This window comes from Oncorhynchus keta, chromosome 10, assembly GCF_023373465.1.
Source record: "Oncorhynchus keta strain PuntledgeMale-10-30-2019 chromosome 10, Oket_V2, whole genome shotgun sequence".
Lineage (NCBI taxonomy): Eukaryota > Metazoa > Chordata > Actinopteri > Salmoniformes > Salmonidae > Oncorhynchus > Oncorhynchus keta.
This window is the reverse complement of record NC_068430.1, coordinates 37161468-37179427: the sequence shown is the minus strand read 5'-3', so window position 1 is coordinate 37179427 and position 17960 is coordinate 37161468. Positions and strand designations below refer to the sequence as shown.

Sequence of the window (17960 nt, the reverse complement as noted above, 5' to 3'; positions counted from 1 at the left end):
GAACCTTCAAAATGGTGTTCTATATAGCACCAAAAAAATTGTTCCGCTATGGTTACAAGTCAAAGAACTCTTATTTGGCACTACAGATGTCAGATCTTGATTTGACCAGTTTTGATCATTTCTAATGGGAAATTCGTTTTGATAGGCTACAGTAGGCTATAGTTTAGGTGTGAGATCTAGTGAAAGGAAGAAAACTGCATGTTTTCAGTGAATTTATGTAAATCTCAAGACTTTTTTGAAATTTGAAATTCCTGCAGCACAGGAAAAGTCTCTGCGACAACAGAGTGATCAAATTAAGATACTACATCTGAATATAGAATCAAGTGTGTAGTATATTATAACATATCATTCTGATCTCTGATAGAAACCAGAAAATGTCTGCTCAAGATTTGTACCTGAGAGTTCTGATCTGTGTGTTCTATGCTGTGATGCAGAACATGGAGGTTAAAATCACGGAGTACTTATGATTTGTAGAAATTCTGCTTAGTGCTGATTAAAAATAGATTGGAGTCTCAGTGCTGGTGAAGGTTGTCCTGGCAGGTGCCACACACACGCACACATGCACACATACAGGGAGGTTTGTATGATGGCATGTTGGTGGGCCTATGCCCAATACCGGATCATGTGCCCAATATTTGATAATGTGCCCAATCATCACTGCAGAGAGCACTCAATGATTAATCCTGCACCACCACTGAAACCATGCCAATATCTGTAACCTAATTTCCCATATAGCTGCTGACACCACGCCAATCTCTGTGACCTCATTTCCTATCTCACCCCTTACACCACGCCAATTCCTCTGACCTCACACGGACAGACCAGGGACTCTGCTACTGAACTGAGATATCTGAGAGCAAGTGGACACGACATATACCCTCTAACCTCTCCTCACACTCACACACCAGCCTCATACCTTGCCAAGCAGTATGCTCCACTTAACAAGGTAGCGATCAATCATGTTACATTAAACTTTAATGTATCCCCTAACCAACCAATCCTGCCACCCCCTGAACATACTCCTGTCCTGCCATGTTAAAACTGCTAAATCAGTAGGAAGAGAGAGACAGAGAAGAAAATGGGGCAAGAAAGAGAGAGACAAATTTGGGGGAGAGAAACTGAGATAGCTGCTGTGGTGAGAAAAGGTTGCTTTAAAATAGAGCAGAGTTTTTTATGAATTCCCTTCAAAGGGCAGAGTGTAATGCGTGTATGAATGCGTACGTGTAAGAAAGGGCCTGATTAAACCAGCAAAGAAGTGCTCTGAGGGATCTGTACCACTCTTCCTTCCTCACAGCATGTACAGAGCAGGTAGAGACAGTGAGAGTAAGAAAGAGAGAGAGAGAGAGAGAGAGAGAGAGAGAGAGAGAGAGAGAGAGAGAGAGAGAGAGAGAGAGAGAGAGAGAGAGAGAGAGAGAGAGAGAAAGAAAGAAAGAGAGGGAGAGATGTGGAGCAGAGGTAGAGAGCCAAGTATGAGAGAAGTCCTTCTGTAGCACAGTTGGTAGAGCATGGCGCTTGTAACGCCAGGGTAGTGGGTTTGATTCCCGGGACCACCCATACGTAGAATGTATGCACACGTGACTGTAAGTCGCTTTGGATAAAAGTGTCTGCTAAATGGCATATATTATTAGTATTATTATATTAGAAGTAATTGGATGTGAGAAACATGACAATCACGTTGACACACTCCTGTGGTACCCTACACTTGACTGTTTCTCACCAGATTGCCCACTGACAGCGTCTCATCAAAGCGAGGAGTCATGGGGTAGTGCTCCATGGCCATGAAGAGGGTGTTGAGGACGATACAGATGGTGACGGCCAGATCTACAAAAGGGTCCATGACGATCAGGTTGAGCACATACTTGATCTTCAGCCAGAAGGGAAAGCAGTCCCACACACAGAAGAGGTTGGCAAACTTATACCACCATGATGGACATGCCCTTTGAGAATCTTCTAGCTCTGTATGGGGAAAGGGAGGGGGGGGGTAAGGGGTAAACCAAGAGAAGGAGAGGGAGACAAAGTGAAAGAGAGAGCGAAAATGGTAGTGTGAATAAGAGGAAAATAGAGAGTAGGAGTGGGAGTGGGAGACAGGAAAAGAAGGAGAGTGTGGAGAGAAAAGAGAGAGAGAGAGAGAGAGAGAGAGAGAGAGAGAGAGAGAGAGAGAGAGAGAGAGAGAGAGAGAGAGAGTGAAAGAGACAGTGAAAGAGAGAGAGGGAGGGAGAGGGAGGGAGAGGGCAGGAAAGAGACACAAAAATAAACCCGTTGCTATAAGGCTGGTTGTCTGGTGGTCAGGTCAGTATATTGCAAAAAGGCAGGGCTAAATGGGAAGGGGTTGAAAGGTGAGAGGTTGGATGTGAGGACAGAGGCAGCCGTACCATCCACCAGTGTGTGTGAGTGAGTGTGAGTTCTGTAACCTCCACCAGTGGGTTTGTGTGTGAGAGTGTGTGTAGAGGTAACTGTACCCTCCACCAGTGTGTGTGAGTGTGTATGAGTTCCGTACCCTCCAGCAGAGTATGTGAGTGTGTATGTGTCGCCACGCTCATCACACTGTTGGTCCGGTCCTTGTTGCGGCTGAGCTGGTCCACAGAGACCATCAGGGAGCCCGAGTGTTTCTTCTTCCCCTCCACATCTGTGGTCTGCGCTCAGGGAGAGGACACACACACAAACACCCATCAGAAGCCTTACACAAACACTACATCTTGAAACCATTCTAATCACTAACCCTAGCCTTTGTGTCTGACACACGGTATGCTTAAACCAGAGAGAGACCAACACCCAATCCTATCCCACACGCCAGACACGAAAACCCTATGCCAGACACTAAAAATACCACTAAGCCCAATTCCTTACAACATTATCCCACTCTAAGCAAACCGTTCTGTCCCACCCAAAACGTATAACAGTTGTATCCCCTTCCCAAACCTCCATGCAAGAGCAGGCATATAGCTAATAAGAAAAGAGAAGTCAAGACAGCCACTGTACCATGCTACGTTTGGAGGGTAGGTAAAACGCTTGGCTTGGAGAGAAGTAAGGGGATTTCAAACTACCATGCTACACACAAAAAAAATATTTAGAGATTCTTTGTCAAGGGGTGAGGGTGATATGTGTAAGCATTTTTCATCTAGGGTTTTTACTGCTCAGGATGAGTTCTTAACTGCTGTGAAGGCTGTGAAAAACTATCCTGTTCTTTCCCTCTCCACCATGATTTCCTTTATGCCATGAATTGGTACACTGTTAAAAAGTTCCTGTAATTTGATGGTAAAGTACAGGTACTGGTTGTAGTGAATTCATGGTAAACAACAAATTACTGAATTTGAGGTATTTGTGCCAACCTTCAGTGGAAGTGTTGTGCCAGTTTAAGTGGTTGATGGTTAAGTCGTCAAAGGTTGAGCACCTCGTTAACACTGTCAGTTCTGCAATTGTTGTAAGAGCATGTGACCATAAAGAGATGCACTGATAAGAGGTTACTGTGCATTTCAGAGTAAGTTAATGGAAGTTAGATGCCTGAAAGTTGCCAAAAACATGTTGTTAGAAAGGCAGCCAGTTAACTGTACGTTACTGTATTTTTAAAAAATCTAAAGAAACTTTGGTTTAAATGTACATTATTGTAAACTTTTTTCACAGTAACTTTAAGGTATCTGGCTGCCAGTAAGTTACCGTAAATAAACAGGATTGTTTTACAGTGCAGTAACTGCAAGTAACTTACTTGCAACGAGCTGCCAGTAACTTAATGTACTTTCACTGAACATTGTTGATTACAATATAGCTTAACATTAGTTGATAATTATTAAAGCATTATTTGTAGCGAGCACCCTTGGGATCCTTGGTTGGCAGCACTGACCTTCCTACCATATCGTATCACCATATCTAGTCAGTGAACATGACAGAGATCAGCCACAGTAAATTACCTTGAATTTTACAATAATTACTTGCAGCAAGCTGACAGAAAATTGTTGAAAAATGAACATTAACTTCTGATGTCAAATTAGCATTAAAACTCTGCCTGGAAAACACCCTCCATTCACCTTTTATGTTGACAATAACACACTTTATTTGCGGGAACTAGGCCAATTTGCATTAGGCCACGGCATGCAAAAGATGAATTGTAGTTCAATATTTATTTAATCAATATATTATTAGGTTTCTATGTCCTGCCTTGGTATAGGCTCTGGGATGAAATAGGCAATGATGTCGTGCTCCTATTGCACAGCAATACTGTAGCCTACCCATACTGTCAAATATTTTACATAAGCTACCGGTCTATTTACTGTTTTGGCAGAATGTTTTCATATTCAGCAGTAATTTATGCTGTATCTACAGTACCAGACAAAAGCTTGGACACACCTACTCATCTGTTTTTCTTTATTTTTACTATTATATATTCTAAAATAATGGGGAATACATTAAAACTATGAAATAACACATATGGAATCATGTAGTAAACAAAAAAGTGTTAAACAAATCAAAATATATTTGAGATTCTTCAAAGTAGCCACCCTTTGCTTTGATGACAGCTTTGCAAATTCTTGGCATTCTCTCAAAAAGCTTCACCTGGAATGCTTTTCCCAACAGTCTTGAATGAGTTCCTAAATATATTGAGCACTTGTTGGCTGCTTTTCTCTTCAGTCTGCGGTCCAACTCACCCGTGAGAGCAAATTTAATTCTGGTTCATCTGTTCTGTTGTAAAGATTAACCAGAATTACATTTACTCTCACGGGTGTCCAGAAATATCTATCTGAATACCACGGCCCTACTAAGCCATGCTTCTAGTCTTCTGCTCTGGGTTGTTTGTGACCCAACTGGCGCCACATAGTCGACCACAAGAAGCAGAACGTCAACACCTGGCTGTCCGAGAAACCCAAGCACTCGCAGACATCGTCCCACCCGTCCCAACAGGCCAGCGCATCAGAATCCGGTGAATCCTCTACCTCAGCGATGTCTTCTTCATCCTCCAGATCCAGAAATACCTTTTTGGTCCTCTTGCCTCTGCAATGTTCCAAACGCACACATGCCAAAGACAAAGTTGCACAAGGAGAGGTACGAGAGGACGTTGGAATGAGGTAAACGAAGATGCCCAAAGCAACACTGCTCCATGAGAGAATGTAGTTTTTAACTACAGTTTTCTAGTGAACAAATTGTATGTTTTAAACAAAGGATTGTATTGTATAAAGTCACAAATCCTATTCATGTTACAATTGAACTATTTAAGTTTTAATGCAATATCAAATTGAAAGGTTTCTTTAGCCCTAGAACTGAAGCTTTCCCTAATTCCTCCAGCTTCAGACCTAAAAGTACTTTCATAACACTTCTAAATAACCCATCAGTTAGCACATTTTGTAGATTGGTAGAAAAGTACATTGACATCCAACTAAAGAAACACAGTGAATGTCTACATTTACAACATAAAGACAACCATTCCAGGAGTCAAAAAAATGCTCTAGATTACTTAATTAATGATAACTTGATTAATATACAGAGATCAGATAAGGAAAGTGGGATTGTGATTTCTAATACCAACATGTATGTATATAGAAAACATCAAAAGCTTGTTGGATGGTACATTTTTTTTTACAAGAAATTGACTTCCTTGATAAAGGACTACAAAATAAATTGTTGACAGAACAGGAATTTAAATTGAAATCTTTCTGTCCCAAAACTTACAGTATTGATCCTTTATGGCTTATTTAAGGTTCACAAATCAACCACAGCTCCTCGATTAATACCTATCGTTTCAAGTGTTGGCTCCCTAACTGAAATGGTGTCTCGTTATGTGGGCTTCCACATTTATCCACTAGTCAAACATTTGTAATCCCAATTTAAAAGACACCACTGACTTTCTAATGAAATTACCAGTATACCAGTTATTAGTGAAGGAAATTGACTAGTCACTCTTGTTGTCTCATCGCTATACACATATATATTCCCGAATGATGGAGGTATGGAGGCCGTCAAATTCTTCCTCTCCAACCGCTTAAGTGATGTGCCTACAAATTATATCATTGGGCTTGCACAACTAGTGCTTACTAAAAACTATTTTCTACTTGACAGGTATTACTACCTAAAGACCTTTGGAACAGCAATGGGAAAACCATTAGCAAATCTCTTCATGGGGAAATTCAAATGTTATTTTATTTATGAAAATAATCCTTACAAAGATCATGTTAAATATTGGACCCGCTATACAGACGATTGCTTTATAATTAAATAAATGTCTTAACTACATTAACTCACCGGTCATTAACTCCAGAGTACAATCAATTTCCTTCACTATGGAAAAGAACATTAACTCCAGAGTACAATCAATTTCCTTCACTATGGAAAAGAACATTAACTCCAGAGTACAATCAATTTCCTTCACTATGGAAAAGAACATTAACTCCAGAGTACAATCAATTTCCTTCACTATGGAAAAGAACATTAACTCCAGAGTACAATCAATTTCCTTCACTATGGAAAAGAACATTAACTCTATATATTTCTTGGATGTACTTGGTACAAAGAAGGGTCAATCGCTAAGTATTACAGTTTACAGAAAACCTACAGATTAAAATACTATACAGACAACGGATAGTTATCCCCCTAAAAAGAGGTTTACCAGTCAGTCAACTTGCTAAACTGCCTCGCATCTGTGAAACAGAGGAAGAATATGATAGACAATCCAATTCTCTCATTGAGCGTTTCCGCTTGAGAGGATACCCGACACCTGGTTTGATAAAGCAACAAAAAAAACTAGTTAAAAGCTTAAATAGAAAAAAAAAAAGTTAAAAGCTTAAATAGAATCCAGTTACTTGATACATTTACTATCATCAGACTCCTCTTTAAATTCTGCCCTCCAGAATCCACCTTTATTCACCTATAAACAATCAAGAAATCTATCAAAGATATTGGTCAAATCAGATGTGGTCAGAGAGAGAAAAGAGGCATTCATAAAAGGATCATGTATCTCATGTAGCACCATAAGGAAATGTTCTAACTTGGTATGCCATAAGACTTCTAGGAATGATGAGATAAAGTCATGTATGACTTGCCCTACTAAATAAGTCATTTGTATGTTACAGTGTTCTTTGCAATAAGATTGATATTCGAAAAACATCCCGCGCTTGGAAAGTACGCCTTGTGGCACATAAATCCACTATCAGACGTCAAGATATCACCTTGCCAGTTGCGAGACACAAAGTCAGCCATGTGGATATTTAAATTAAATTCTGTACATCTACCACTGGAGACTGCTGAAGGGAGAAAAGCTCATAGTAATGGCTGGAATGGAACAAATGGAATGACACCAAGCACATGGAAACCATGTTTGATACCATTCCATTCATTCAGCTCCATAGATTACCACGAGCCAGTCCTCCCCAATTAAGGTATCACCAATCTCCTGTGATCTCCACATAGTTTAAAAGAAGAACTAGATTGCTATATGCCAAATATAGACTGTCATACAAGAACACCGCCCATATCAGATTTTACATATCGTTTATAAGTTAGCCCCACATATTTATGAACGGCTGTGCCTGATGTCCTTTGTGGTAAGCTATCTCATGAATTGATATGATTCATCCAAGTGAGCAGACACCTAAGGCAATTGACAAACAGTGTAGCTATTCACTCCGCAAGGCAATCAAACAAGCTAAGCGTCAGTATAGAGACAAAGTAGAGTCGCAATTCAACAGCTCAGACACAAAAGGTATGTGGCAGGGTCTACAGTCAATCACGGATTACAAAAACAAAACCAGCCCTCGGAGTGTGGTGTCAGGAAAATAACCTCACACTCAACGTCAACAAAACAAAGGAGATGATTGTGGACTTCAGGAAACAGCAGAGGGAGCACCCCCCTATCCACATCGACGGGACAGTAGCGGAGAGGGTAGTACGTTTTAAGTTCCTTGGCATACACATCACGGACAAACTCAATTGGTCCACCCACACAGACAGCGTCGTGAAGAAGGCGCAGCAGCGCCTCTTCAACCTCAGGAGGCTGAAGAAATTTGGCTTGTCACCAAAAGCACTCAGAGCATCCTGTCGGGCTGTATCACCGCCTGGTACGGCAACTGCTCCGCCCACAACCGTAAGGCTCTCCAGAGGGTAGTGAGGTCTGCACAACGCTTCACTGGGTCAAACTACCTGCCCTCCAGGACACCTACACCACCTGATGTCACAGGAAGGCCATAAAGATCATCAAGGACAACAACCACCCGAGCCACTGCCTGTTCACCCCGCTATCATCCAGAAGGCGAGGTCAGTACAGGTGCATCAAAGCAGGGACCGAGAGACTGAAAAACAGCTTCTATCTCAAGGCCATCAGACTGTTAAACAGCCACCACTAACATTGAGTGGCTGCTGCCAACATACTGACTCAACTCCAGCCACTTTAATCATGGAAATTGATGGAAATTGATGTAAAAAATTTAAAAAATGTATCACTAGACACTTTAAACAATGCCACTTAATATAATGTTTACATACCCTACATTACCCATCTCATATGTATATACTGTACTCTATACCATCTACTGCATCTTTATGTAATACATGTATCACTAGCCACTTTAAACTATGCCACTTTGTTTACATATCCTACATTACTCATCTCATATGTATATACTGTACTCGATACATTAACTTTTTGTATAGTTACCTTATTTTCACTGCAACCAGTAGACGGGAAATATTTAACAGTGTAATGAAGAACCTTCTAGTTCTATCAGTGTAATGAAGAACCATACACATTTTTATAAACAGGGGCAAAATAAAGAACCCTTTTTTGGTACTAACTAGCACCTTTGTTTTAGTGTAACTAGGATGAGGAAGAATGCTGTTATTGGAAAAAGGTTATGTTTTAGTGCACCTCCAGTAGCTTGGGGCAGTGGACAAAAGAGAGGTGGATAAATTGTGCTGAAAGACAGACAGAATAAACTGGTCTTGAATTTGCAAATCCTTGGGAAGAGGCCAGATTAAGAGGGAGAGTTTCTAGCAATGCTTGTTGTGGATGGGGCACGACATCCTAGGGAGAGCTATCTGTTTGTCGGATAGGTTCTTAGAGAGACTTCTATTCAGGATGATTTTAAACTGATTTATATGCTAATAGACAGGTTACTATGGTATAATGGAGGCCAGGAATCTATTGTTTTTCATTGGTGGAAGCCACTCAGAGCAGCTGAAGCGAGGGGGGCAGGGAGAAATAAAGAGGTTGCAGGAGCAACCCCCATCATGCCTAAAAAGTGTTTATGGACTTCCTTACACTGTCGTCAGTGGCTGCCTTATCTATTTTCACCTCAGGCAGAAGGCTCCCGCCGGGCTGGTGAGCGATGAGTGACACTACGCCATTGCAGTCCACCGTGCTGTTCCTCTTCCCTCCAATGTGGGGCGCTAGTGGGTTGATGAGGCGCGACGAGCCCTGGCTGTAGCCGCTGTAGCTGCTGCGGCGGTAGGGGATGAACAGGGAGCCCCGGCGGTCCTCGCTCTCCTCCACCGTGCTGTGCTCGTCGTCGGCAAACTCGTTCTCCGAGCCCACGTCCTTGGGTGGGCGGCCCTTGTTGAAGCTGAAGATGCTGCTGCGGCTGTTGTGGCGCGACATGAAGGGCGAGCCCGGGATGGAGAGGAGAGACTGGAGGAGGGAGAGGGAGAAGGGGGATGGAGAGAGAGAAGAGAAACAGAGGGAAATATAGATAGATAGGTGGGGGCAAACAAGAATGGGTGAGACAGAGTGAGAAGTGAAGGGAGAGAGAGGTGAGGGGATGAGAAAGAAGAAGAGACAGATAGCGAAAAAAAGCACGAAAGAGAGAGAGAGAGAGGGGGGGGTTGGTGTGAGATGGTAAGAGAGGGAGCGAGAGAAAGAATGAAAAAAAAGAAAGTAAAATGAAGATTAAATGTGGCTCCTGACTGGCGCAGTGGTCTGAAGCACTGCATCTCAGTGCTGGAAGCTTCACTACAGACCCTGGTTCAATTCCAGTCTGTATCACAACCAGCCATGATTGGGATTACCATAGGGTGGTGCACAATTGGGCCAGCGTTGTCCGGGTTAGGGTTTGGCTGGGGTAGGTTGTCATTGTAAATAAGAATTTGTTCTTAACTGCCTAGTTAAATAATGAAAAATAACGAGGCTATATACAGGGGGTACAATTTCATAAATGCCGACAGATCATTTGTTTGTTCGACATGGCGGGATCTTTTTGTGTGTGTAAAATGTATTATGCGCGCAATTACGATAGAAACCCCTTTATGCACAAATATTGATATAACAACCATCATATCGAAGTAAACTTGGATTTACGCGATGACATGGTGTGTAGTCTTCTCACTACGACTCAGGAAACCTTGCAGTTTATTAGGTTACAGATGACAATAAGTTATGATGTGCATGTACAAATTACCTGGACTGGGACTGTACCCCGCACGCTGACTCGGTAGTGGTACCCCCTGTACAGAGCCTCATTATTGTTATTTTATTGTGTTATTTTTATCATTTTTTACTTTAGTTTATTTGGTAAATATTTTCTGAACTGCGCTGTGTGTAAAGTAAGCATTTCACGGTAAGGTCTACACTTGTATTCGCGCATGTCACACATAAAGTTTGATTTGATTTGACTGTATCTGTGAGCTGTTGGCATTTTTTACATACATCACATTTGTTATTTAACATTTGTTTTTGTTACAAAACTGTCGGTAGAGTTGAAAATGCGATGGAAACATATTGAACCTTACGATTTTTATTCGGTACATGAAAACTTAAGCGAAGAAGGACATTTCGTGTGTTGGAAACACACCACTGGTGGGAAGAAGTGTATCTGTCTTTATGCAGATTTTAGAATATTCGCAAATCTGTCGCCAATTGGATGGAAACCTAGCTACAGAGACAGAAAAGAGATAATGGTTCATTCAAACATGGAAAGACACAGCAACTAAAGACTAGAAGATGGTCGCTTTAGAAATCAGGCACACAAATATTATGCAAAGGTCCATTTAGCTTAGTAAACCGTTTTGACTGGGCTTCTCAGAGTAATGAAAAAACACAGCTAGATTACTGCTATCAGCAGGGCCGTGAATGATCAATGAAAGGGCCTTATAGATAATGTAGAGGGATCCTGTGAAAGCAAGCCTCTCTCTGGCCTTCCCTTCCCTCACAACCAAACAGACCAAGACTAGTGTAATGTACAGTCACCGCTGCTACACTAAAACTGCTCTCCTTTGCACTAGTGTTGAACAGAAGATGTGTCAGCACAATGCGACGTCACTGACTATCACCAGGAAGGAGAGAAAGAAGAAAGGAGAAAAATGGCAGCGAGGGAGAGGTGTGAGGCCTTAGTAATTCTGTCTGTTACATTAACACGAAACCTTGCATTGGTATGACATCATTGTAGTCGGGTGGCCAAGCTGTAAAATTTGACTTAATCATTCACTTTGTGATAAAAGCATCAAATTTGATACAAACGTATGTACAGTGCATTCGGAAAGTATTCAGACCCCTTGACTTTTTCCACATTTTGTTACGTCACAGCCTTGTTCTAAAATGGATTACACATTTTCTTCTTATCAATCTACACACAATACCCCATATTATGCAGACCCACTACTCAGTACTTTGTTGAAGCACCTTTACAGTGATTACAGCCTTGAGTCTTCTTGGGTATGATGCTACAAGCCTGACACTACTGTATTTGTAGTGCCAGGTTTGTAGCAGAGTGCCGGGCTTGTTTCTCCCATTCTTCTCTGCAGATCGTCTCAAGTACTGTCAGGTTGGATGGGGAGCGTTGCTGCACAGCTATTTTCAGGTCACTCCAGAGATGTTCGATCGGGTTCAAGTCCGTGCTCTGGCTGTGCCACTCAAGGACATTCAGAGACTTGTCCCGAAGCCACTTCTGTGTTGTCTTGGCTGTGTACTGTGGAGTGGCTTCCGTCTGGCCACTCTACAATAAAGGCCTGATTGGTGGAGTGCTGCAGAGATGGTTGTCCTTCTGGAAGGTTCTCCCATCTTCACAGAGGAACTTTGGAGCTCTGTCAGAGTGGCCGCCCTGACCAAGGCCCTTCTCCCCCAATTGCACAGTTTGACCGGGTGGCCAGCTCTAGGAAGAGTCTCGGTGGTTCCAAACATCTTCCATTTAAGAATCACGGAGGCCACTGTGCTCTTGGGGATCTTGAATAATGCAGAATTTGTTGTACTCTTCCCCAGATCTGTGCCTCCACACAATCCTGTCTCGGAACTCTACGGACAATTCCTTTGACCTCATGGCTTGGTTTTTGCTCTGACCTGCACTGTCAACTGTGGGACCTTATATAGACAGGTGTGTACCTTTCCAAATCATGTCCAATCAATTTAATTTACCACAGGTGGAATCCAATCAAGTTGTAGAAACATCTCAAGGATGATCAATGGAAACAGGATGCACCTTTTTCCAACCAGCTCAATTTCGAGTCTCATAGCAAATAGTCTGAATACTTATGTAAATAAGGTATTTCCATTTGTTGTTTTATACATTTGAAAAAAATCGAAAAAAACTTTTTTGCTTTATCATTATGGGGTATTGTGTGTAGATTGATGAGGAAACCAATTAATTTAATACATTTTAGAATAAGGCTGTAATGTAACAAAATGTGGAAAAAGTCACAGGGTCTGAATACTTTCCGAATGCGCTGTACCTTGAAAAGATTTAGATATGGCGGGACCACAGATTTGGCCCCTGGGGCGATTGGCAGCCATTTGTGAAAATGGCCACCAACATTAATGCTATTTTACAATTCAAAAGGAATGCTTTGTGGTAAAGGCACCAAATTTGTCACAGAGCTAGATTTATGGACCCATGGCTGCCGACTGTAACACTATTTTGAAGGTCAGAAGAACTATTTCCAGATATACAAAGCACATTTGACACAAAGGCACTGTAGATTAAGGGTAGATTTAGAAATGGAGCCACCACAGACATCTTACAAAATGGCCATTGTCTGTATTACATATAAACGTATCAGATTTGGCAGAGTTAGATTTATATATCACAACAAATATTTAGATATGGAGCCACCACAGATTTGGCCCCAGGGGGCTGTGGCAGCCATCTTTGAAAATGACTGCCTAGCAGTACCAATATTTTACAACTTAGAACTATTTTACGAGAAAGGCTCCAAGTTTGGCTCAGAGATAGATTTATGGACCCTACAAAGACTAAGATATGGAGCCAACACAGACCTTTCACCCCAAATAGGCTATATGTTATACTGCATTATAGTTTTTGTAACACATTTTTGTAACACACAGCTGTTGGTTGATATACACCATTGGTTGCTATACTTGAATACAGGGTGTCAAGTCAGGTCCAAAGCTATGAGATCCCTTTGCTTAGTAGCAAATAGTAAGTTAGCGGCTTCGTTCCAGGGCTTTTGATGTTCTTTTTAAAATATTCGGTCTGTTTCTATGATTGCATCCACTGACCTAATAAAAATGATCTTTAATTATGATTTTGGAGGTCCCTTAGCGGAAGTAGGTACACCTTTACCTGATGCTTCGTCAAATCAACAGTGACCACCAACATGTGGTGAAAGTAAAAGATTCTCTGTGTCATGTACAGTTCTTGTCTCACTGAAGCACAGCTTGAGAGAATTGTCCACAGCAATTGTGAACTACTCAAACTCAATGGCTGGGATATTTTTCACAGGTACAGCTGTAGTTAGTCTGTATTTCATCCTGATATGGGCATTGGGAAGTAGCTTGAGTAACCATTTGTTTAAATGCTCATGGAACCCAACCCATTAGACCAAAATAATATTCCGTCTTGGGCCGAGGCTGGTTTTATATCGCAGGTAGAGCTACCTCATCAATAGAGCATTCTAACTCACCTCCACTAGAAGCAGTCCCAGAAATGTTGACTTTTTCCTACAAATGTGGCCTACATGGCTGCAGTGTTTCTCTCTGTACTTATTGTATTATACTGTGTGTAACTGTTAAACTTTTTGGTTTTCAGGAGAACCAGGGTAAGAACTATAAACCGTGATTTTAAAAGTCAAAGAAGTATATGCCACGACTTTTTGTAGATTAAAGGTTTGTAAAATAGTGGTAGTCTGCGGCTATATAGTAAGATGGCTGCCACAGCCCCCAGGGGCCAAATCTGTGGTTGCTCCATATCAAAATATTTTTTAGGGTACCTAAATCTACCTTCGTGCAACATTTGGTGTGTTTATAAAAAATGTAAGAAAAAATTCAGAACGATAACGTTGTATTACTGACAATGGCCATTTTGTGAGATGTCTGTCACAGCCCCCAGGGGCCAAATCTGTGGTGTTTCCATATCTAAATTTTTTCAGGCTCCATAAATCTACCTCTGTGCCATATGTGGAATGTTTCTCTCAAAAAAGTCCTTCTGAGTTGCTTACCAAGAGGATAGTGAATGTTCCTGAGTGGTGTAGTTACAGTTTTGACTTAAATCTGCTTGAAAATCTATGGCAAGACTTGAAAATGGCTGTCTATCAAGAACTAACTTTACAGAGTTTGAAGAAATGTTAAAATAACAAGACTCACAACTGTAATCGCTGTCAAAATAGCTTCTAATATTGACTCAAGGGGTGAATATTTATCTTATTAAGATATAAAAGTGTTTTATTTTACATAAATAAAAATATGTAGAAATGTTTTTCCACTTTCACATTATTGTGTTTTTGTGTAGATCGTTGACACAAAAAGGACAATTAAATACATTTTAATCCCAATTTGGAACACAGTAAAATGTGAAGAAATCCAAGGGTAGTGAAAACCTCTGATAGGCACTGTATGTCTCATTACTCATGAAAGTCTCTGAAAATGACTTAAATTAAGAAAATAGTTTATCTTTATTGTCTGGTGCTAGTTTTTACCTGGTTCATGATGGACGACTTGCGTCCCAGCCGGTTGCCTGGGAAACGGAAGATGCTCCTCCTGCTGCCATCGTCCGACTCGGACTTAACGTGCTTCTCGTGGTCGACCTTCTCGCCTTTCTCCCCCTTCTCTTTCTTCTCCTCCTCTTTCTGACGAGACTTCTTCTTGCGATTGCGTCGATCCTTGGCGCTCTTGGAGCTGAGCTTGGATGCATCAGAGGAGCTACGGGATAGGTGACCTCCACCCTCCGTTGCATCGCCCCCCTCCACCCCGTCGGCCTCCGACACCATGCCCGCCGAGGTCGCCATGGCAGCAGCCTGAGGGGTGGGGAGGTGGGGGACAGGTAAGAGAGAGGAAAAGTGAAGGGAATGAAGGGAGACAGACAGACAGACAGACAGACAGACAGACAGACAGACAGACAGACAGACAGACAGACAGACAGACAGACAGACAGACAGGCAGACAGGCAGACAGGCAGACAGGCAGACAGGCAGGGCTGATTTGTTTACTGTCGTTCAAATCACTTTTTCTGATTTGAATATTTGCTAAATAAATGTTTTAGCATGGAGCATGGAGCATGAGCTACTCACTAGGCTATAGCCTATGTCTACTGCAGGACAAGACAAAGCCGTGAGAAAACTAGTTTTGATAAGTAATGGTTATTAAAGTCCTAAAAACAGGTTGGCTCACCAATACATTATCAGATGGAGAACACGCTTTTTGGAAGAGAAATACCTGATTTTGGTGCAAGTACAGCTGACTAGCGCTAGCTGGCGTTAGTAACCTTAGCTACAATTTTGTGGATTAAACTAAATTACGAATCCGATAAGAATCCCAGAAGACAGACAGACACTGACAGACAGACAGACAACACCCACACCCAGTCTGGGACTAACCTGGGCATCCTGAAGGATGGCAAGACAGAACAGGTAGGAGAGGGGAGAAGTGAAGGGAGTGTTGTGTACAGACAGATAGACCCAGCAATCAGACAGACAGAGAGACAGACAGATGGCTCCTCACCCAGTCTAACACCAGGGAGGGACAAACCTGTGCATCCTCTTGCTGGTTCTTGATCTGCTCCAGCATGGCTTTGAACTCGGCCTCTTTCTGCTCGGCCTCCTCTATCGTCGCCTGGTTCTGTTCCTCATAGGCCATGGCCACCACAGCCAGAATCAGATTAACCAGGTAGAAGGATCCAACGAAGATCACCAACACAAAGAAAATCATGTAGGTTTTCCCTGCCGCTCGCAGTGTCTGGGAGGGAGGGAGAGGGGGGAGGAAGGAACGGGGGAAAGAAAGAGGGAAAACAAAGAGAAGCAACATATACTGTATAACAATGGTCATAATGAATAAACATTACCCATGACTTGTTTGAAGTGGCAGTATTTTTCTTCCAGAGCTGAGGTACTTCCCTGTGTTTCTCTGTCAATACATGGTGTCTGTACTATCTTTGGCACTGTTAGCTCTGTTGGTGCTTTGACATCCACACCAATAGGTTTCTCTGGGAATGGCTCATACATGCATAATACATCATCTGTAATCTTCTCCTGGCGGAGTAAGCAACGCAATCTTTACTTTCAACACCTAAAATGTATAGTACAATGTGAGTTGCCCGCTCGTTCCCTTCATAGTTAACGTGTACTAACTACTTCGTAACATACTGTACATATTGAAATTCATAACATATCGTGCGAATCGGAGGAAGTAACATCGTAAAAAATGGATGATAGACATTCACAAATTAATATATATTATACAAAACGTAACATATCATACTGAATGGAGGGACACAAATCTAAAGTTAGAAGATAATTGTCAACCCGATTTGAAACATCTTGGTCACAACTTTTATTACCTAAATGGAGTAGGCTGATGTATTCAATTATGTATTTATGGCTGAATTTTGGAGTACATTTGTACAAAAGATTATGAGAGTCCACCCATAACCTGGCCCCTGCGCCAAAATACAACTTTGTTTGCACTCGTGAAATGTAGGCTATACATCCATTTACGAGGGGCAACCTTTCTGTAATTCCAACCAACCATAATTCCATGTCTTTTCCTTTGGCCTGATAGCACACAAGTTGTCCCAATTGATAACCCACCCCCTCGAAGCATGCAACAGTGTGTGATCGTGGCCCGCAATGGAGTTCCTGCCTGTGTGTATTCCTGCATCTACAGGCAGCCCCTCAAGTAACCCATTGGTTCCTGCATGAACATCCCCCCCCCCTTGAGCACGCCATCTTCCTGCTTGTGTGACACTTCTGATATTTTGGATTTCCCCTGATTGTCTATGTGATTCAAATGTAGGTCAAAAGGGAAATTAAAGTATTTTGAGTTTTTCGGGACGAAAAACTACCGGTGTTGCCCCCGCCTGATGTGTAAGAGAGTGCTAGCTAGTACCCAGTGTCCTTCGCTCCTGTCTTCTGAACACCTGCCTTCGACGCCATTAACAGAACTGCGGGAAAGCATTGCCCGATAGCCGGGGGCTTAGGACACTGTCTACCAGTGTCCTAGTTAGCTAGCTACAGTTGTTGCCACCGCCTCTTCTTCTTCTGTGGGGTATATCGGCGGATGGCATCCACCTCCTGTACTGGAGTGCCCCTGCCTCCCGCCTGTGGACCGGGGTCCTAACTTAAAAATGTACCAATTGAAGTATAAAGAGGGTTATACATAAAGATGTAGGATCTTAATTTGAGCCAGTTTGCTAGAGTAGGAAAATAATGCAGGAGTCTTGACAGGTGCTTCCAGGTGTGCTTTTGTCTGCTCACTGTTTTAATGCTCCCAAACATAATATTTTAATAAAGCTTTGGTGATTAAGAAGGCGGTCTCAGAAGTCAAACCCTTTATCGATAGTCTTTACTACTCGGAGAACGCTTTGGGCAGGACAAAAAAAACTGCCTTCATTGAGAGGAGTGGAGGCTATGCCTGGTTTTTAATAAAAGGAAATGGGAAAAAACATCTGTCTATTATGTCCCTAAATACAAGGTTTATATTTGCACTTAAGCTGTCACAATCCATTGCTAAGACCAGCATTTAATTGGACTTATATATCCCCACCAGTTCTGTCTGAAATTGGCACTTTGGCGCACGTTTTTAAGGACACAGCTCAGATATTGCCACC

General features: G+C 42.0%; 1 protein-coding gene across 2 annotated transcripts in view; it reads right to left on the bottom strand.

Moving 5' to 3' along the window:
• Positions 1-17960, bottom strand: part of LOC118388634 (sodium channel protein type 8 subunit alpha-like) — a 107041-nt gene that overhangs the window by 43974 nt on the left and 45107 nt on the right. For both annotated transcript variants that reach the window (XM_052526952.1, XM_035777893.2), the window contains 5 exons: positions 15884-16090; positions 14836-15153; positions 9272-9604; positions 2498-2633; positions 1718-1956 (listed from right to left, as the gene is read on the bottom strand). In XM_052526952.1, the coding sequence (XP_052382912.1) occupies positions 1718-1956; positions 2498-2633; positions 9272-9604; positions 14836-15153; positions 15884-16090 (1233 nt within the window). The remainder of the gene's footprint in view (positions 1-1717; positions 1957-2497; positions 2634-9271; positions 9605-14835; positions 15154-15883; positions 16091-17960) is intronic.